This window comes from Thunnus albacares, chromosome 3 (assembly GCF_914725855.1).
Source record: "Thunnus albacares chromosome 3, fThuAlb1.1, whole genome shotgun sequence".
In the NCBI taxonomy this organism is placed as follows: Eukaryota; Metazoa; Chordata; class Actinopteri; order Scombriformes; family Scombridae; genus Thunnus; species Thunnus albacares.
The window spans coordinates 24,360,240-24,383,169 of record NC_058108.1 but is presented as its reverse complement, the minus strand read 5'-3'; the positions used below and the strand labels follow the sequence as shown (position 1 = coordinate 24,383,169).

The following is a 22,930-nucleotide window of genomic DNA, read 5'->3' as shown; positions in this document are numbered from 1 at the left end:
GGGGGTATGACTGTTCTGGTGGTGCTGTGATGTAACTTTTTTCTAATCATTAGACATTTCTAGGTCTTTTATGCATATTAACACCTATTAAACTATCTACTGAGATTTAGGTCATTCATAAATGTTTACAATTAAGTGCAATGAAATTATACTGAAGCTGTTTTAGCAGTTTGGACTGAAGCAACAAATAAAATACTAAACTGATGTAGGACTAAGTAATGACTTTTCAATGTGAAAAGAAAAAAATCCTATATTTTTCCACGCAAATCCTAAGTAAGATTCCAGCACATGATTCCTCATTTACATTTTTCTCACTTCGCTCCACGTTTTCTCAATCCCTCCAAAGAGACTGCTCTGAAGAGTACACAGATCAATACTGGCACACTGGTTACTGTTGTGTGTTTAATTTCCTGCTTGGGAGAGTGCACTGTGTGAGTGTAAAGCTAATGCAAAAAAAAAAAAAAGGTTCCTTTAATGTCATATCAACTGACCGGAAAAGGTGGTCTGTTTTCCCTGTGGCCATAAAATGTTGTCTGGTGGTGATTTCTGGCAGATTAAACGATAGCACATACTAATTTGTTCTGTTATTACCAAAATCTTGACCTTCTCTCCCTCGTCTTCACCCTGTGCTCATCCTGTGCTCCATTTCTCCCTTGTTCTGTCCCTTGCGCTGTGTTTTTCTGAGGAACAAACAGAGAAGCTGTGCTAGTCAGGATGAGTCAGTGCAGCTGGGGTGCAGGTCATTTACCCACAGCCCACTCAGACGGGACAGATGGCCCGGCCACTCTCATGCTGCTAAGTGCTAACTATGCCTCCAGAGTCTGTGAGCTAAGCTAATGCTAACATCTAATGGGTGAACTGGAGATCGCTCAACAAATGCTATTAAAATCTGTATCTGCTATATGTATATCTGCTGTATGTAGAGTTGAATAATACACCAGGACAAGCTGTTTTATTTTATTAAATTCACATCCATCAAGGAATTGGGTGACATTCCCTCCTTTTGCAATTTTGAAACAGTGTTGTAGAATAATTATTTTCATTCTGCTAATTTATATTCATCACTTTAAAATATCACAGAAAGTATTCTGTTGTGTTCACATATAACAGATCACAGCTATCCTCTTTGTGTACTGGTTTTGTGCGCCTTGTCCTGCTGATTCCACTTAGGAAAGCACAATAATGATACTCTACACTTGCTAATCACTATAGTGCTTATAATGAGCTTTAATACATTTATCCAAGTCTAATGTCAAAAATAAGTCATGTACTTGCACTGATATACAACACCAGCTCTCACAGTGTGCTCCTCTAATGCACCACTTGAGTTTTAGTTATGTGCTACTCAAGAGCTGTTGTTACTGTACCTAGATTAGCATTTCAGCTTGAATTGTGTCTGTTAAGCAGATAAAATGAATATTACTGATATTGAGGTCTTGCTGATTGTAAGTGTATGGATAATGTACAGAGATATACTCTCTTTGTATTCCTCTTCATTCTTTCTCTTTTTTTTCTTTAATTGGATTTGACCCCCATCAGTCAGTGATAAAATTACTAATGTGATTCTGACAGCACGATAGAACACACACACACAGCTTCTCCCAAAGAGAGCCAAAGGTTTAGCTTTGTATTATGGTGTATATGGCCTTTCAAAGGAAGCATGGAATCATAGTGCCTGTCTGTCAGGATTAATGATGTAGCATAATTGCTGTGTGCTTCACTTAGCATTGCTTATCTGGTTGCAGTATGCTTTCAATAACTAAAACATCATCAGACTCTCCAAATTGTTGTTAGATCGCAGCTGCAGGTGTAAAGAGCTTCTCAGTGACCTCTGATTGTCAAAAATGACAAAAAAGATCAATAAAAAACAAAAGTTAAAGAGTAAGTCAAGCTGTGTGTTGAAACTGAATTCAAAGCAGGATTTAGAGGTGGTGCAATTGCATACAAAGTCGACGGAAAGACTCAATTAGACGCAAATTTGCCGAGGGTGTTGATACGAAGACGCATCAGCATGAGTTCAGAATGTTTCAACTTAGAGAAAAAAATTGTTGTCAGGCTCAACTCTGACTGGCACCCCAGACCACAAGATACCAACAAACCTTACCAACATGTTGTGCCTGCATTAACACCAACTGGCACACATGAACCTTTTACACTCACCAAGCACTTTATTAGGAACGCCTGTGCAGTCGAAATCAATCCAATAGAACAGCTCTGCTTTCTCTACTTTTACAAAGCTTGGTGGTGGTAGTGTACTGAAGTGCATTAAATTGAAAAGTGTTCCTAAAATTTTTGTCCACTCACTAACATACATGAGGACGGCAAAATATTAGGAACACTTTTAAATATAATGCACTCCAATACACCACCACCACCACCCGCTACAACATCAATAATAAACATAAAGTAGAATTATCACCTTTCTGACAATGTCAAGAAAAACTGAAAATGCATAAGCTTCGTAAAAGTAGAATTTATGGCAGAGCTGTTGTATTGGATTGCATTAGATTGCGCAGGTGCTCAGTAAATGTTTAACATAAATGATAATCATTAAGTCTCATAGAAACAGCACACCTGTCCATGCCCTTAAGAGACAGTAAATGGTAAATGGACTGCATTTATATAGCTCCTCTCTAGTCTTCCGACTGCTCAAAGTGCATTACACTACATGCCAACATCCAACCATTCACACACACACACACACACACACACACACACACACACACACACACACACACACACACACACACACATTAATACACTGATGGCAGAGGTTGCCATGCAAGGTGCAAACCTGCTCATCAGGAGGAGTTTCTAACGCTCATTCACACACACACACACACACTCACATACTGATGGCACAGCAATCGGAAGCAGTTTGGGGGTTCAGTTTCTTGCCCAAGGATACTTCAACATGCGAACTGGAGGAGCTGGGTATCGAACTGCAGATGTTCCAATTAGTGGACGAGCCACAGCCGCCCCCTGTCTGGTCTAATGTCCCAACTGCTGCTGCTGCAGAAATATAGAAACCCACAGGCCTGTCTCAGTATCATTAAGCATTAGAGATATAGAGGATGAGTTTAAGTATGCCATTTAACAGCCTGCTATGACAGATACATTCGCATAAGCAATTAGTGTACTTAAAGGCTTTTTAGGCTGCATTAAGCTATCTAAAACCATGAAGCACAATTAGCCTTTTTAAGCGCAATAAAACCAGAGTCTGTGGAGCTTGAGTGATGTTGGCAGGATGGTTCACTAGCAACTAGTTTCACATATTTAGACTAATAAATTAGATCAAACTGGTGTAATAGGAGACTTGATTTGGCCATATAGTCTTATATTTAGCAGCTGTGGGCTAAAACATAGAGTTCATTCCCACTGTCTGTTTGTTCAAGTGGGAGTCCCGCCATTTCCTTAATCAATGCACAGTGGTGCCATACTGTCTCATTCATTTATCTACTTCCTGTTGTATGTATTTTGCCAGGAACCTTTAAAAGTCCGATGTGGGAATGCTATGGCTCATTTCATACTCTACAACTGGCAAAAGAATGAGACACTCAACATGTTGCATAATCAAAAGCTAATGAGCTGTAAGAGATGAGATTTTTATAAGATTGGACAGATGAAATGCAGGATGATGTTTCTGTTGACTCCAGTCAAAGTTTTCCATAACTTTGCAGATGTCATGATGCTCTGTTCTGAAACTGTTGGTGCACCACTGTTTAATTTGCATTACATGCTCCTGACATTGTCTGAGGCTTCTGGATTTTCAACAGAAAAATTGTATCGTGACAGGTTGTATGACCCAAAGTGTCATTCTGGACAACTTTAAGACAGATATTGAGCTGCATAATGTGAGGTGTCAGACCAGACGACGCGAATGGTCCATTACTGCTGAGTGACTGACCTTAGTAAGTTTAAAAGGAATTTAGGGCCCAAGAACCAGAGGCTTTCAGGGTTCAGTATAACTCAAAGTGTCGGATCACTAAACCACGTCTCAAGTCCTCTATAACCTTTTCTGGCGTTGAAACTGCAGGGGGGCGACTTTCTGAAACCAACAAGCACTCCCACTCCACACGGTGATTGGCCACGTGTGATTTGAACTTTTCTCAAGCTCTCTCTTTTTTTTTCCACCGTCCACACAACTATTGCCATCATTTTTAGCGTGTACAGCCCAGTGCAACATCATAAATGTCTTCTTGAGCCAGTGTATGATTCATTGCGTCGAGATTACAAACACACAAAAGAGACAGAGAGCTCTTGGAGGGAGATCAGAGAGGTGTTTGTGTGTGATGCAGCCAGGAGGAGGCTTTGACAGCAGGCTTTTTGCCCCCTTCGAGTGTGGTCATTTGGAACATGTATAAACACTTTTGCCTTCAGATGTGGTCGGCGACATGCCATATCACTAGATTGTTTCAAACATACTGAACCCCTTATTCAGACAAGGGGTTCAAAGTGATAGTGTTGTTTCACTGCTTTTGTATTTGAGTGTATTAGATTGTACTGCAGTTTTATAATACTCTGCTTTCTGTAGATGCAGAGGTTGGTGATGGAGGATGCAGCTAATTTCTCTTCTGTTTCCATTATATTCCCTCTGGAATCACACCAAAGTGTCCCCTCTTGCGTAGTTTCTCCCTCTTTACGTACTTCACCTACTTCTCTCCCCCACCTTTGCTGTTGCCATGCTCCAGTGATGTTGGGTAGGGAGGCGTCTGACGGCAGCGTGACTCCACTCAGTTGGCATCTCCTCCCAAATCCCCCACCCCACCCCACCCCACCCCACCCTCCCTTCCTCTGTCATCGTCTTAGTCAGACTCTCAATGCCCTCTCTGTCTGGCCCCCATGGGCTGTAGGAACTGGGTGGGCAAATGGAGGGTGTCTTCCTGTGTGCCTCACGCTATCAGAAGACACCAGGACGCTGTGAGAAAAGGGGGGGGGGGGGGTGGGGGTGGCGAGGGGTTGGCGGGGACAGCTGCCATGGCAGGGGAGCCCTCCCCATCCCAGTCCAGTATCGTCCCATGCCGTCCCATTCCCAACCCCAGGACAAGGAAGATCACAAACACTAGGCTCCTACAAGCTCAAGTGGGCTCTGTGATTGTTGAGTGAGCTGAATGGTTCCGAATTGATTGGTGTATTAAGATACACTGGAATGGATGTATCCTGTTGTCTTCAAGTACTGCAGTCTAGCTTGGACCAATTGGGGTTTAGCCCTTAACTTAACAACACTGGCTATAATGGAATATGCTAAACAAAAAGCAGGACTAAAGGCCTCATCACGTTCTTCAAGGAGCCTTGACAGGAGGTATGTAAGGAGGACAACTACTCAGACATCATCAGGCTGTACTGTTCCAACATGTGTGTGTTTATAAGCTCTTTCGTAACCCTGATTTTGAATTATGGTTTCTCCTGTAACCTGATTTCCGGTAAACAAGGAACCTGGTTGTCTTGATTGGGTCAAGAGAAGAATGGTTAACAGATGTAGATTTCATCTGGAAAAACCAGATTAGTTCTAACAGGGTTTTTACAAGTTCACATGTGCACAACAAATTTCTGACAGCAAAAGTATTTTCATCTTTCGCAGCAATTCAGAGGAATGAAGAAGGAAGGATGATCACTTGTAGCAGTGGATCCTTGTTTTTACTATAATGAAATCCAAAGTCAAACTGCAACTGAAACTGACACCAAAATAAATGAGTTTATGTAAGTTCTGTGTTCCCTTAGCTGAACTCCACTTTAAATTCAGCCACATTTGCACATTAGGAAAAAAAAAAAAAAAAAACTGAGCTGCCTCACTACAAGAGCCTGTACTCCCACAGTGCCGTCAGTCCAAATGCTCTCACAAATGCTGTTATACTTAAAACTCTGCCAGCATTGGTTCAAAAAATATGGTTAGAAGGAGGAGAGAAATCTGATTACTGACCAGCTGCATGTAAATGTTGATTTTAAAGTAACCAGGTTACTACAGTTCATGTACATGCGTTCTGACTTCCTGCCTTAACTTGATTTCTTCCTCTTACATGGTGTCTTGTGTACATATAAATATAGTTAATATGTCTATGCATGTCAGTGAAATAGCACTTGCACCAGGTGAATGTGCCTCTAATGTAGGTGTGATATTGCCTGGTCATCGGGGAAGCAAAAAAATACCTTTTTTTTTTTAACTTTGTGTAGCCTTTTTATTTGTTTATTACCATATTACCAAGTGTTTATTTTTGCGCACGTGACTGGTGCTGGATGTGTGGTTTAAATCAGCGATAGAAAACAGTTCAAGTGTGTATAACTGTGTGTGAGGAATGCTGTGTGAAACCCTACAGATGGAGGAGAGATGCTCAAGCTACCACACAGCTTGTCATCCCAGAACTACTACTGTCTGTAACCATGCTAATGTGGCAGTACAGATTCTCTTCAGGGCTGCTGCTATTGTTTTAAACTGTGATTGACTTTTAATAGCCTATCACATTAGACTTTTCAATTAAATTAAGATCTTAAACCTCTGTTAGTTTCGTAGTTAGATTAGTTTTTTCATCAGATCATTTATATTGCTTATTCTTCTTGTACATATTTTGAGATGAATACATTTTAACCGTCTTTTCCATGAGCTGCTTTGGGAGCTGGTTTATTGGCCGGAACAATAAATTGGGCGGTATTAGCTTATTGCAGATACACTATCTTGGTGCTGGCACATATGTTGGTGAATAATTAAAAAGTATTTATAGTGCAGAAACAACATATATGTTTAGATTAATTTAGAAAAAGTTACACCCTTACATTGTTTGGAAAGCTTCTTCTGTCCCCCTCAGTTCATATCTATGATATATTGTTATTTATCTTTCAAATATTAATATTGGTTGTTTTATCATCTATTACACAACTATTGGTTATGAAATAGTTGATAATACTCCCTTTTTTCTCTTTTATTATGTCCTTAAAGCACAAATTCTGGCCCATTATGTGTTTTGTACTTTTGTATTTTGGGGCACTTAATTTCATATTTTATTTATAGTCCGTCTTCCTTTTTTATTGGCCATGTTGCACTAGATTCAGTGTGTTTCATGTATAATTTTTTCCATTGAAGCCCTTGTACAGAGGCATATTTTTTTGTGCCCTCCGGGTGCATCAGACATTGTTGTCAAACTCTGCTCTTGGAACAGATTTTTAATTGTGTAGAAACTGCAGATTGCAGTGTGATGAATGTGTTTTTGAATACTGGACGAATTGTCTGGTCTGCTCTGTGATGTTGAACTTGGCAAAGTTTAACAAAGGTCTCTGTGAGATCAAAACATTGCTATATTAATGAAAAATAAAAAATATAAAAAATTAATGATTAATTAATTAATTAAAGATACAAATTATGGGGTGCTATCAGCACAGTGTGTGGCTCTTTTATCTGATTTTTGTCTTAATTATGAATTTTTGATGTAGCTACACACTCTCCACTCTTGTTTCTTATAAGCTGTAATTAACCTGTTGATTACTCATGAATTTTAAAATGACTGTTAAGTTGTTTTGTTAAACAGATCTCACTTGCCTCTGTCTCGTGCATGTACAACTCACCCAGTTGTCAACACTCTGACATTGGGCGGGCCTGGCCCTCGGTGTAACCTAAGCTAAGCTCGGTCCTTCTGTTCCCTACAGGGTAACTTGACCCTAGATTGCTTTGTCATGTGACAGAGAGAGAGTTTCCCTCTCCACACCCACCGCCTTTGTCCAAACAACACAACACAGGCACATCTGTATTATTTTTTGCACGTTTACTTAAGCTTTTATATTTAAATTTGGTATTTAAGTGGGCCCGCCTCAAAGGATGCAGGTTTAATAGGTTTAAGCCTCACTTGGACTATGTGGGCGTGTTTTGTGATTATATAATGCAGGCCTTTTGAACTGCAGTGTGTGAAACATGTGCTACGAGTGTGTGCAATATGTCAGTGTGGGATGTGAATAGTGTTTTTGAATCTTGTTGTATGCAATTTGTGTTATTTAATGCTTTATTGGTTTTGTCCATGTGATTCCTGTATGTCGATGTGCTTTCAGTTTAAAGTCCAGGGACTTTTCAGGGCTGCTTGTTTTCTTCATCCTGTTTATGGAGGGAAAGGTCTGATGCTCTTCATGCTGTCTCAGTCAGGGGCTTGGCCCACTAACAAAGGACACCATGTGGATGGAAAAACAGCTAAGGGATGAAAACAACAAGCCCCCACAGCATTGTTAATACAGTCAAAATCTTCCCTCAAAACAACAACAACAAAGCTTTAGTTTGCATTCCTCACACTCAGATGGTATGCTTCCTGATCTGTCGGATCTTAGTGGTGGTTGTTTGTCTGCTGGGTCTTGTCTATCATTTCAGACTCTACATCACTGCGAAAGTTTCTGGTATTCAGTTTATCAGCTGGTTTTGGTGTCAGTGGGTTTGTTTGTTTTTCGGCTGGTGAAACTTGTATTTAGGGTCCACACACCTACTTGGCCTAGCTTAAGCAATAAAAGGAAGTGAAATATTTTTGGATAAACCCCCTATTTTATGATGAAATCCAGTGACTGCTTTGATGTTTTTACTTAGTATTTTGTGGAGAGATTATTTCGAGCCCTAAAACAAAACATCCAGCCCAACTGGCATGACTCAGCAGAATCAAGAGTTCATGACCTCCTTGAGTCTGCATTTAAATGAATCACTGTTGGATATGTTTCTAAACAAATCTACAAATACCATGAGATGGAAAACACAGTCTAGGAGGAGGAGTGTAGTGTCAGTGTTGTGCCAAAATTAATCATGATATGACAGCTATGTGTGATATTTAAACAAGTTTTGAGGATGGTTGTTTGTGCTTTTCTGCGAACTTGTGAGTAAAATAGATCTTTGTTTATAATTACTGTGGCACTGTGGTATTTTTTTAAAATCTTTCTTCAGATTAGCTTTATTAATCTATTACTGATTAGATATTCCAGATAAGAAGGGACACCAATGTTCTGTCATTTGCCATCTCAATAATGTACTTATTGTACTTAAGGATGAGGATTTATTACTAAAATGCCCCTAATTCATGTACAATAAGCAAAAGTCATAAATCTCATCAGCCTTTTTTTTTCTCCTGTCTGGTATGTCTGAATTTAAACTCTTCTGTCTGCGTTGTGGTGCCTTTTTCTCACAGACAACAAATCCTATTGGGAAGGAAAGACCTAATTGCCTGTTTCTCTTTATAGATTTGGTTATTCACCCCAATCAGGGTGTGAGACCAAACTATGTGGCTTTTGTTCTGGTTATCCCAGACACATATTTCTGGTTGCGGGCCTCTTCCCTCTGGCTCAGAGTATTCTTCAGTTAGGGAAGTGCAGCTGGTGGAGAATTCACACAGAGAAACAAGCTATGCTAAAAAAAAAAAAAAAAAATAAAGCATTTGGTCAGCCTGTGGTCAGTTGAGAATGGAGCAGTCATTGTGAGAACACACATCTAACCTTTGGCCTCGTTTCTGCGCTCACCCTGCAGGCATGGAAGAAGCGGTGGTTTATTCTTCGCAGTGGCCGTCTGACAGGCGACCCAGACGTGTTGGAGTACTACAAGAATGACCATGCCAAGAAGCCCATCCGCGTGATTGATCTCAACTTGTGTGAGCAGGTATGGTTCCTTGTCACTACCAGCCTGCAATTTAAAGTGCCCAGTTTCATATTTCTGCTTATATCTCCAGACACAAGTCTTGAAAAAGTATAATTGTAACCACCTGCAACTTGTGTAATCGTATATATTTACATTTGGGATATTGATGATTACACTTAAGTTACAGAAATGTGTGTTTGAAAAATCAGACAGGTCATTCAACAATACAGGCAACTGTTTTGGAGATATTTTTGAAATAATATTCAATAATATTTGACTGCTGTTTATTATTTAGAAAAACAATGGCCTATATCTGTGACTTGAATGTAATAGTGAATACAAATGAACATAAACATGAGCTAAAGGGCTACTTTCGCACTCAGAAAGCTCTCATTGTGTGGCCGTAAATATTCAGTCAGTATTAAGCTAAGTCCTGCTCCCTCAGGTGGACGCTGGGCTGACGTTCAACAAGAAGGACTTGGAGCACAGCTTCATATTCGACATCAAGACCATTGACCGTGTCTTCTACCTGGTGGCTGACACTGAAGAGGAGATGAATAAGTGGGTTCGCTGCATCTGCGACATTTGTGGTTTTAACCCCACCGATGACGGTAAGGATTGGCCTTAAATAGGCATATTACATTGTGTGCCACTGGGCCAGATGTCTTAAGAAAATCTGCTTTGAATAGGCTAACTTTATGGCGTAAAAGGATATTTCTTTGCAAATCTGGATGAAGGCCACCGGCAGTGGTAGAAGTGGTGGAACACTTCTAAAGTGACCACAAGTGATGAACAGCCTTGAAAACTTTGTTCTTTCATTTTTATTTTTGAGGCTGATGATAGTGAAGAATTGCACATTTTGCAACCAACATGAGTGTGTAGAAGATCAAACTTAATTTGCAGGAAATTCAAGAGGGAAATTGTACTGGATACATTTATGATCTCTACAAAAGCCTATGTAGAGACACCACAGCAATGATTGTGTATTTGCAATGTTGCAAAATTGATCCACCAGAACGAAAATCATCTTTAAACATCTTCTGTCTTATATACACAAGTATGAAAGCTGAGTTCCTATTTAGCAGCTTTAAATCAGGTTGTACCTCATCAGCAGCAAACAAATAAATAATCCCCCAGAGTTGAACGATGCAATATTAGCTCACAAGCCAATTACTGTAAATTTGATTGGTCTCTCTTTTGATGTCACTGTTGTGCTTCTCAAATGTCTGCTGCTTTCTCTCTAAAGGAGTTAGGTGAACCAGCTGAATGTGCCAGAAGGCCTCTATTCAGCATAGTTCTCAGCCAAGGTCTAATGATCCATGTGTTGATCCATGTGTTGTGTTGAGGCTCACGTTACCCTTGTTCCCAGTACTGGATAATCAAAGCATTGTGTGCCTGTCGGTCTCACTGCCCCTCTTTCGTTCACTCCCTCTTATCTGGTTCTCACTCTCTCTCGTTTGCATAGTCTTGGTTCCCTGTCTCTCTGTCTTTGAGCTTAATTGTAAGCTGCACCATTTGCATCTCAGTTTGGGTGTTCTACGTCTTCACCACCTCCTCAACTAAATATGTAAGAATTTTAGTGTGATTAGAATTGCCACAAAAGTTGCACCGATTCATTATCTGACATATCACGCCACTGAGATTCGCTCAGGAGAAAAATGTACTTTTCAAACCTGACAACTGAATCACTGATTTTCTCGCTCCAAGGTCGTCCTCTCCGCAGTACTGTGACTATGCCTCCGCTTTTGTTACATAGCTAGTGCTGCAGGACAACCCTGATAACAACATTCATGACACCTCTGCTACAGAATTATTGAAGCTGGCTGTTAAAACCCTTATGTGCAAACAAACAGCAAGACCATTCAAGGAGAAACCGGGTCTAAAGACAAATATCCTTGCAGATAGCCTTCCTCACAGTTCTTATTACAAAAGAATGTCCTTGGCTCTCCCTTTTGCGCTCACTTGCACTTCTCTGCATGTGAGACCCAACTCCCACACTTCTGTCGTGTGTGGCCACGCTAGAGTGCTTCTCGGCTGGGCTGATATTAGAGGAGGGAACATTAGGAGGGCTAGGGAACGAAGGCTCTGAGAGACAGTGTAGGAGGTATAGATGAGTCCGAGCAAAGGGGATTTTCCCTTTTCCTGTATGAATCAGCACTTAAAGCTTTACCAAACAACCGGGAAGAAGGAAAGGAGATAGAAGAGCAAGTGATGCACCATAAAGAGAGACTTCCAAAAGTAAAGAAAGAGGGGGCTTTGCGTGAGATATAACCATGTCTGTTATGGAAGAGAGTGGGAGGAGAGCTGTGAAAAAGGAGAAAAAAGTAGAAAGATGTGGAATGAAATAAGAACAGAGATATATTTCACCCAGCTTACGCATCAGCCATCTTGGCTCTCACTGCAGTACAACAATCAGCTCAAGCAGAAGGGTTTGAAAAGGACTCTGACATTTGAAAACTGACTGTGTGGCAAAGCAGAGACCTTGAGGAAATGCTGTCTGAGAAGGAGTGTGTGGGATTCTGAAGGCAAACACAGTATTCAGACTGTTAAGGGAAAAAAAAAGCTTTTAAGAATATTTCATGTTTATGTGCTCGAAATGAAAAGAATGATCAAAATACTTGTTAATTCGGGCGTTTTTTTTTTTCCGCCCACAATTCACAGCTAGGACTGCAGTGTGATTACTGAACTTGATATCAGCCATCTGTGTTATTTAGGGAATCTTGTCACATATATCACACGTCACACATAAATCTTGTCCTTTGCTCAAGCTGGACAGTGTACTGTATTTAAAAAGGTTTTATTTCTCCCAGGAAAGTAGGATGTGGGATTACAGGTTGTTGGGTCTTGACAGATCAGTTAAAAAGGGGGACCTTATGCCTTGGTTGCAGACTAATAGTTTTGATTTGGAGTTAAATTTAATAAACAGAGTGCAATGAGCAATTCCAAGAAGATATGTGACATCTGTCCTCGTTGTTATTCTTCGTTAGCGTGAACCTTTACCGAACGTCCCATCAAGCTCTGACATTATATCAACTTTAAAGTGGATGTAATATCAGTCAAACTGCTTCTGGTGACATTTCCATGGAATTGTGTTGCTAGGAAGCAGCTTGGGTCTAAGTTTATTTGCTGCCAGAGCTGACATTGGCAAACACAGGCCACTGTTTACTTTCTGCCTAATATCATCAGTCACCAATATCACCTGCACTGTCTCAGTGGGCTTTACAGGCTCACAACAGGAGCAGTTCCTGCTTTCTTTCTATCACTGTGGGTTCAGTAGGAGCCATAAGTTAACAAAAAAATTGGAAGAATTAGTAGAAATACAAAATACAGCTATGTGGTTATAATCCAACAATATGATTATAATTCTACTAGGGCTGCAACTAACAATTATTTTCGCCATTGATTAATCTGCCAATTATTTTCTCATTGATCATTGGTCCATAAAAAATCAGAAAACAGTTTAAAATCCCCATCACATCTTCCTAATGTACTGTTTTGTCAAACACAAACAAAAGTCCAAAACCTAAATATTTTAAAATGACTGTAATGTATCACCAAGAAAAGCAGCAAATTCTTGCATTTGAGAACCTGGAACCATCAAATTCTTGGCATTTTTATGTGATAAATTACACAAATGATCATCGACTTTCAAAAACAGTTGTTGATTGATTTTCTATCAGTTGACTAATCTATTAATAGGCTAATTGTTGCAGCTCTAAATAGGACCAATACAAATGTAGTTAAATCTATTTTTTTTAAAAAAGGACAATAAAGAAATTGGTCCAGTTAATGTCTCCAATAATTCCAGTGGATTTAATGAAATATACTAAGCTAACATCAACACAATTCTTTACATAAAATGAATGACTGAATGGGGGGTAATCAAAAGTTCTCATGCTGTTCTGATTAATTACCGCAAAGCTACTGTACAATGCCTGCCTCCTCTATAAACTGCTGCGGAGAACCCTGTATTGTATTTAACTTTTAAGTGTTTTGAAGCACACAACGTTTGATACACAAAAGGATAACACACATGAACATTAACAGTCTTTGCAGAAGCTAACCCTTCTTGTTTTTCTCCTCCAGAGGCAGCAAAAGCTGCTCACCAGTCAGCCATCGGAGGCCTGGTGGTGGACACACCCCCTCACCCAGCACTCGGTAATATTGTTGGTCCAGCAGCAATGCTGTCCAGCGTGCCCCCTCCATATCAACCAGTCAGTGTGCGACACCTGGACTCTCAGTCCAGTTCAGAGGAGCCCCAGGATTACTTGTGGCTGGTCAACTGTGAGAGCAAAAAGCCTGAACCCAACAGGTGAGTGTGTGTGTGTTCGTGTATGCTTCTATTATTTGTATGAGTCTCCACATTCACTGTACTGGAGCGCTATACTTTGGCATAAGCTGTTTTTCTCTGTACACTTTTTTCCCCTCCATTGGTTCTTTTTGTACATTTCATCTGTACTGCCACTCTCACCCTTGTCTCTGCTGTGTGATGTGTAGCTCAGTACAGCTTCACTCTTCATTGGAGGGAGACCAGGAGTATTTGCTCCTGGAGGAGTGTGAGAGCAAGACTCTTCCTCCACAGGCTAGTCTGTGAGTGGCCAGCCATCCAGTTGGAACTGCCTGCTTGTGTGGAGTGCTACACATATATAAAAAAGACAGACCAACAGAAACACACATAAACACCACATACACTCTGATTTACATTGCTTCTGTAAACGATGATGAGTGGATTTGAGGTGTTTGAATCTGCTTATGAGTGTCCCCTCCTTGTAGATCAAACCTGACCGCATTGTACTTTCCCTCCCACTAAATTGATCTTGTCATTACCTGCATGTTCAGAGATGACCCAACAGCAATCAATTAACTCAGTCCTCCACGTGAACTAAAAAGAGCTTTTTTTATCCTAATATGGTAAACTGTGCCAAAGATGAGTATTAAGATGTGTCTGGATCTAACCTTAAAGGACTAACTGCTACTTGCAAACAGTGTTGTGAGGATTTACTATTACAGGTCTTCACAAGTTTAAAATGGACCTGATCTAAAACAGACTCGTGGAAAAACCCAACAATTTTAATTTTCAAAAAAGAGCGAGCAGATCAGAAGCGGACCCGAACAGAGCAGACCCAACCTGACACCCCATAGACCTGAAGATAATTAGACCCAGTCCAGCATGTGGTTGACTTGAACAGACCATAATAGAGAGAGAACACAAACTACACAGTAGCATGATGCACTATCAATTAACAAGTAGCTGCTGTCGAACAGAGCAGCAATATAATGAAAATGTCCTGAGAACGAATGTTAAGTCAAAGAAAGTCCAAAAAGAATTAGTTCATATTCTTCAAAGTTTAAATTATATAAATAATAGAAAGTCACATTTTCTCCCACTGCACTACGTTCTTTCGCCAACTGAGCAATTGATAGATAGTGATAATTTTCTAACCAATTTAATATCTATTTACGTAATTTGTGCTCGGTCCGTGGACTAGTGAAGACCTCTACTTACACGACTGTGTGGATTGCCTGCTTTCTCTAAAATCAGCATGTTTTATTGCATATATTTAATTCTCTGTTCTACATGTGTGTTTTCCTCTTAGAGCTCATGCTGAGTGTTCCAAGTCTACCTCTTCAGAGACAGACCTGAATGACAACCTCCCCTCTCACCGCACGCCCACATCCTCCACCTCCTCAGCTAAACACACCTCGCACAACGGCTTCTTCCCACAGCACCCGGCCCCAGCCTCCGCCTCTTCCATCTACGACTCGCCACCATCACGTGGTGCCTCGCTCTTAACTGACAATGGCCTCTACCACCTCCCCCGCAGCTACTCTCAGGACACTGTGCTGTTCCCTAAGTCGGCCTCCTCCCCGTCGGCTCATCCGGACAGTGGGGACGCCTCAGAGCTCTACGTCTTCAACACACCGTCACGGAAGCCCTCAATGGAGACACAAATGCGCAACCTTTCCATCAGTTACGATATCCCACCTACACCTGGCGCAAACTGTACTTACCAGGTGCCCCGCACGTTGTCGTCGTCGACAGGGGTAGGAGGCTCAGAGGGTGGGGGAGATGTAGTGCCCCCTCCCAGACCGCCCAAACCTTCGCTCAGTTCCACCTCAGGACCCCCTCCACCCCCCGCTGAGCGCTCACCTACGGACACTTACTATGTGCCCCGCTCAGCCTCAGAGACGGACGGAAACTACTGTGTGCCTACCAGTGCTGGGAATAAAGCATTACGCAGCAACACCATTGGCACTGTGGACTGTTCACGCCTCCGCAAAGGTTTGTGTCGGGGAGAGTTTCTTTATTATTATTTTTTTTTATGTTGCCTTTTTTTTTGCCCTTGAAGTTGACATTTCCTTCGCATTAGAAAACTACTGTAAAATAATGTGTGATATCTACCAAACATAACATAATTTATAAGTTAAAAGAAGTTTTCCTTACAAAGTATTTGTATCATCACATGCATTATCATCTTAAAATGTTAAAATTCAAATACAGTGACACGCACACAGATCTACCTCCATAGAACTGTGACCTTTATGTACAGTGATATTTGCCATCAGCAAGACGAAACACCTTTACGAGACTTCTGTGTCTGAAAACTCAGCTTTTATGTTGCAATTTGATACTCTTTTCCACTTTCTTTTGATGGATGATGAGAGACATCACTGGAGCTGTTGGCATGTTTTCTTCCAGCTGCAATCCCTATTTTCACCTTTGCTCTTCTGTTCTTGCACAAACCATTCAAACTGTGAATAGCTTATCAGACCTGAACGTAGAGCAGTTTGCTGCAGACGTCTTTAGGCTCTTGGTGATTAAGAGACTTGATGATAGTGTCCATGTGCAGCCCTTCTTATCATATATTGTGGTTATAATACTCAGTTCTAACATTTACAAGCAAATAACATACATAAGGATTCATCTAAGTAGGTCTTCACTTGTGAACAAATACATGTCTTCTGTTGCATCACTGAAACCACAAATATCTTTGGCTTGTTATCATTGGAACCAACCTTGGGGGCATTGATGTTATCCTCTACCTATGTAGTGAAGTCTGACACATGTGATGTTCAAAATATATTTGAAATTAGATATTCAGGTCCATGTAACATGGCAGCAATTGCTGTTAGTCATCATCAATTTCTCTTTGTATTCAATCAAGAGAAGAATCTACTAAAATCTGACAACTCAGAGGATCTTCTGAAGTGACAAGAGGTGCATTTTCTAATAATAGAATGAGAAAATGAAATGAGTTGATCTTAAATCATTGCACAATGTTGGAACAGAAAAGGCTTAAAATAGATGAAAAACAACTTTGTGACAAGAAGAGGAACTAACATTTAAGGATGGGCGCAACATAAAATATTATACCACTTACACCTCCCTCTTGTGGTGACAGATGTAATTACATGAGTGTCAGTGGCAAGATAATTGTTTACAAATATCAAGAGTCTTAGGTATTTGGTGAAACCGGGTAGTCCTTGTTACCTGTGTTGTGGAATTTGTGGAAACTGTAAAACCAGTAATCACGACACAAATAGTAAATATCCCAGGCACATCTGATGAAGATACACTAAAGAATCATTGAGTAGTAGAAATGTATTATTTATACTGTGAAAATGGGATTTCATCTGACAGCCTTTTTAACCCATATTTCTTTCTTTTTTTGGTAAAGTCACTATTTCCCAGAAATGACTTGTCTTATTGTAAGTATTCTCTGTCATGGTCTTCCCCCATTCGGTCTCCCTCAGCTGACACTCTCATTTGCTTTATAAGCTTTTCCTAGCATTGTTGTGGTTATTGTGGCCCTAAGTGAAACACATTAGCGTCTGCATCAGTGCCTAATGAGAATGCAAAAAACCCCCAAAACAATAAGGCACTATACAGCACAGCTTTTAGATACAGCTGCTGAGATCCATCTGACTAAATAAATTGAAGTTTGCAGAGTCATGAAAAGACATCTTTATTAGGCTTCTTGTGCGATAGGGATTGCGTTATTGGATAAAATGGCTTTAAATGGAGACACAAACTGTATCCTGCATGGAAAGGGCAGTGTAATACTGTATGTTGTCTCGTACGTTTAGATGAAATAATAGTGTATTAAATATTATAGTATATATTATGGTATATATTACAGTTATTTGTATATTTGCTAATTCCATTTGTGTTTTTGCAGATTTTGGATCCCAGGACTGCTATGACATTCCCAGATCATTCCCTTCTGACAAAAGCTGCTCGTTTGACTTCAATGAAAGCTTCAACAGCTACTTTGTAAGTGATTATGGATGTTTTTTATTTACAGTGTTGATACTACAGACATATTCAAGTAATGCTTTATTTTATGGGTCCTTTAATCCAATACTAATTTCCTGGAAATTTTCAGTTATTTAATAGTTCATTTTACAGAAAGGGTGGTGCAATTTGGTATAAATTATAAGAAAAAAATCAGGGAAAAAAAAGGAAAAATACTGTGTGTAGATTTAAACTATTAAAAATAAACTATTAAACTATATTAAACTATCAAACTACATATTAGATTCTTTATTAAATACTCTATAATGACCATATTTTTCATATACTGCCAAATTGCATAACTCTTTCAAAGAAATGTCCTAAGAAATAACAGTTGAATGGCAGCTACTTTAGTACATTATTGAAAAAATATCCTGGAAATAACTGTAGTAGGAAAGTAAAGAATGTGTAAAATAAAGCGTTACGGACACTGTTGGTAGCATTTTTCAGAAACGCTATTAATAAGGAAAAAAAGTACCTTTTTTTCCCCTCACTGAAAAAATATCACCTACAGACACCCACAGCTTACATCATGCTAACATTTGTCCCAGAGCACAATATTGCATGTACTCTGAAAATGCACAGTCAAAACAATGGCTACAGTCTTGTGCGACCGGAAAGAGACGGTCGAAACAGTGAAACTATTAAGTGGCTACTGTTAGCCTTCAAGCCATGGCAGCAATGTTAGCACGGAGGATGACATCAATTCACTTTGTTGCGGACAGTAGAAACATACAGTTTGAAGGAGACACACAATCCAGATGTGTTTTATTACATTCTTATATTATACAAGAACAACACTCAGTAGTCAAATGCTCTCATGTTTTTATTGGCATTTGTTGATTTTTTGAGTTTGTTTGTATGGTTCTGTTGAGCTGCTTTGCTCAGTAGTATATGAACTTCAGCTAAATCCTAATTATTTTTGCCAGCAGTTTTGCTTCTAGTTAGCTCTCTCTTTAACATTAAGGCTAGCTGCTAGCCGGTGTTACCTGCTGCCTGGGCGTCTTCCTGCAATTTGTCAGTATCTTGTGGTGGTGTAATTTACTCTGGCTAGTAACAACATGTAACAACACATACCTCTACATCTCTGTTAGTACTGGTTGTTTCTTATGAGTTCATCCTGGATTGATCCGCTGTTGCCTCATCGTTTCAGACTTCACGCTGCTTTCGTCTAAAACTAACAAAAATAAAAAGAATGTGTCAAAAATAAATATGTCCGCCAGCGATTTAACTGAAAGACACTTTTCAGAGACACGCAAGTGTTATGACTGTTATAATTTCTAGCCCATCAACTGTTTTGTAAGATTATATTTCCCTTTAACCTGAGTTCAGTGGAACCTTAATACAAACTGTGTGTCGTTTTTTCTATGAACATGTATGTATGCCTTGTCGCCCTCAGAAAAACAAAGGAATGATGCCAGTAGGTAGCCAGTCCACAGAAGAGGTAGACCAGAACTACGTACCCATGAGTGCCAACTCCCCATCACATCATCACTCGGGCAGTTTGTCAGAGCCTATGCACGAACCCAACTATGTGCCCATGACCCCAAGCACCATGGAGTTCTCCTCTCTGGGAAAACAAGTCCCCCCGCCTGCCCACATGGGCTTTCGCTCCAGTCCCAAGACCCCTCCTCGCAGGCCAATGCCCAGTGACTGCCAGCCCCCGCCTGTGGACCGAAATCTCAAACCAGATCGCAAAGGTGAGAGGATAAAAGCTGTGTGCGCATGTGCAGATTTACTTGTGACTTGGTTCATAAATATATATGGTAAGTTCCTGCTGTTAGGATTGATATGTGCTGAAGAGATATTGTGCTTAACTTGCTTAAGTATGCTCAGTATTTACTAATCCAGAAACTGACAACTGACCATGCTTTATCTGACTCTCATCTGCTATTCTCACAGTGCTGGCTCATGGTCATATAGCCATCTGTACAAGATTTCTTCAGTTCAAACCACTCTTAAAACACACTCACTTTTTTTCATTATACTTCAGTTGTTTTTATTAATGTATATAAACACTTCTCTCATTTGTCTGTGTCGGTTTGTCTGGTGTACTAAATACCACCGTCTTCCTCTGTGCCTGTCCTTGACCAGCTTATTCCACCTCTTGATGAATTAGTTTAGTGCTTGCTACATCCTCTTACATCCAACACAGTTAGCTCCTTGTCAAAAGCACTTTTGTCCTGAGCTCAAGAGGCCCTGTAGACTGTTTTGGAGGGGGCTGGTCCCTGTGCCATGGAGTGACCGAAGCCCGGAGTGGTCACCTCCATCCCCTTTGTTCCCGTCATCTGAATGGAGCCCTTTGATGAAAGACCTGATAGCAAGGGGAATTACAATCTAGGCAGATTGAAAGGCTGAGTAATGGGCATAGAGAGAAAGAGAGAGAGAGGGAGAGAGAGTTGAAGAATGACAGGGAGTCACGTACATAGACCAAAAACCAGGGCTGTTATTGTCATCGAAGAAAATAGGGCATGTATGGAGTTTTACATTTCCCAAAGGGGAGTCCCCTCATGCACGACTTGGGTTCTTTTTTTCCTTTGACCTTTTGAGCCAGTCATCTCCAAATTTGGCATGCGTCATCTCTGAACTACCATGACTAAAAGTTATAAAAAGATTTTAATTTCTGCAAATGTTCTCCCTGCTTTACAACAAGCCAGCTAATTTTGGGGCATTACTCATATTTAACAAAAAGGAACCAGAACTCAGAGTCTCCAGTACTCATAATCAGACAGCCATTGCGAAGAGTGCATGTAACTCTTAAACACTTCAATCAGAGATAATTTTAGGTTTTTAGCAAAATTTATAAACTCGGGAAAAGCTGCTGATAGCCTTTAAAATTTCAGGAGCTTTTTAACACTTTTACAAATGCCCAATCCTCTTGAATTGTTAAAAAGTAATCTTTTATGATTGGTACGGTATAAAGAGGGAAATACATCAGCGTAAATCATATTTAGGCCAATAGTTCTTGATTATTTGGGTAAAGAGTAGAAATTTGATTCCATACTGTCCCTTTTTTGTAGTTTTTGATATAGTTTTTCACCTTTTGCTTTTGTGTTTTTCCATGTGTCCTTTACTTCTTCTGTCCCCATCTCCTCTTTGTTCTTTTTATATTTATTCTAGCATTATCCACCACAGCATCTTACCATCTCTACCCTATTTGTTTTGGTTTTTCTCAGAGGAGAGCTAAAAGACACTATATTGACAAGTATGTGTCTTTAACAATGTTGCATACCCTCCAGATTTCTCTTCTGATGACATCTCACTGATGTATTTTTATTTCATGTGAAGCATTTTGTGATTGATGATTTGAAAGGCACTAAATATAGGTTATTATTATAGTGTAGATCTAACCATCAGTTTTGTGCCATCTGCATGTCCCAGTTGCTGCAGGCTGCTTAGACCTGCTTGTATCTTTGTTTTAGAAATAGAACGTAGAGCAGATTGCAGCACAGTGAAGAAAGGCAATGTACAAAAAAGCTTTTGTAGAATATTCTGACTGAAACTGAAGGAAAGTAAACATTAGTGAGTAACATCACTATATTTACTCTTTAAACTCTACATTTAGCATACACATTTAACACATAAGTAGTATATCACACTGTCCTTTTCTTTGGATTTTTTTTTTTATTATTTACCATGAGCCATGCAAAATTCATCTGTACTCTCCAGGCTAATTCAACTCACTATGTGCTGTGTTCATCTTCTGTGCACTTCTCTCTCTGCTTTGGTTGTTTCAGCTGTGTGATGTAAAGGCTTTGGCATCTGTGGTCAAGGCCAGCAAACGGCTCTTTCTTTATTAACACTCTGACATGTGATTCCACTGAAATTAATGATCTCAGTTTGAGATTGTGGCACATTTAGGTTTTTCGCTCTTGTCAGCACTGCAGAAAAAAAAAAATGTTGTGATCTGTGTGTCAATATAAAAAGAGCTATGTGCCCTGTCAGTAAGTTATTTGTATGCGCTCTTCTCAACATGACATGATGTCTCGTTGTACTCTCAGTGCTTATACATGGCTCGTCGTGCATGCACAGCTGTGATGTCAGTCTTTGTGTGGGTAGCCGTGGTGCATGGAGTGAGGTGCATGTTGGGCAATATGGGTCTGCTGTTGTCATGACAATCATCCTCTTGATAACTGTGCTTCACAAAAAAAGGTGACTGGGTGTACGTGAGGGTTTAGCTCTGTTGTTCAGCACAGTCTTGTCTTTTGCTTTGCATGGCAGGGCAGTTGTTACAGTAGGGCTTAATTGTTGTGATCACCAAACTTATTTTTTTTTTATAATAAGCAAAGTTTTCTTTCACCAATCAGGTCAGAGTCCTAAAATAATCAGATCAAAAGGTGTCGGTTTAGAGCGAACCGACTCTCAAACCGTAGGTGAATTCCCGAGGGGACGACGCAAGGGTAGGTACTCCTCACTGAACTGCCATTTGAAAACTTGCCATTCTTTGACCTGTTCAAACTCTACTTCATCTCGACTCTTTGCATGCTGTGAGTTAGTGTACTGTGGAACTTCTTTGGTTTTTCTCAGGCCTGTTGGTTCTGCTGGAGATTAACTGTGTGCAAACCAGATTCAATTAAACCATATGCAGATAGGTTTAAAAATGTGAACTGTGTGTCACAATTGTTGCATTAATCCAGTCTTATTATATTAAATCCCAGCAGGAGGTGGATGAGTCTGCACTTCATGCATGGTGGACTGCACTACAGTTTTAGAGCTCATGAACAGTCTTAACATAACCTTTAGAAATAAACTGTTACTACCACCTTACTTAAATATTCTCACATTCTGATATGACTGCCTATATCCAGTCAACCAAATACCATAACTTACTAACATTTCTCTTCCTAAATATTTGTTTTTGTGTTTTTGTTAAACATATTATGCTTCCAAAACACACATTCAGATGTAGCAGCCACAACAGAATTATTGTCACAAAAACAATATCTCTGGAAAGTAGTAGATAGCTCTTCAGGAGGAAATTGAACAATGATATAATCTAATGAAAGAGGGACTCACATAAACAAACCGTATCTATTCTCCTGCTCATACCA

The 22,930-nt window shown here is 40.0% G+C and overlaps 1 protein-coding gene across 9 annotated transcripts in view; it reads left to right on the top strand.

Annotated features, from left to right (window-relative positions):
• Positions 1-22,930, top strand: part of gab1 (GRB2-associated binding protein 1) — a 61,430-nt gene that overhangs the window by 32,776 nt on the left and 5,724 nt on the right. For 5 of the 9 annotated variants that reach the window (XM_044347188.1, XM_044347184.1, XM_044347193.1 and 2 more), the window contains 8 exons: positions 9,476-9,604; positions 10,029-10,194; positions 13,670-13,895; positions 14,081-14,173; positions 15,181-15,866; positions 17,764-17,858; positions 19,279-19,579; positions 22,187-22,279. In XM_044347188.1, the coding sequence (XP_044203123.1) occupies positions 9,476-9,604; positions 10,029-10,194; positions 13,670-13,895; positions 14,081-14,173; positions 15,181-15,866; positions 17,764-17,858; positions 19,279-19,579; positions 22,187-22,279 (1,789 nt within the window). The remainder of the gene's footprint in view (positions 1-9,475; positions 9,605-10,028; positions 10,195-13,669; positions 13,896-14,080; positions 14,174-15,180; positions 15,867-17,763; positions 17,859-19,278; positions 19,580-22,186; positions 22,280-22,930) is intronic. The other 4 variants (XM_044347190.1, XM_044347194.1, XM_044347189.1 and 1 more) reach the window with 3 other exon arrangements.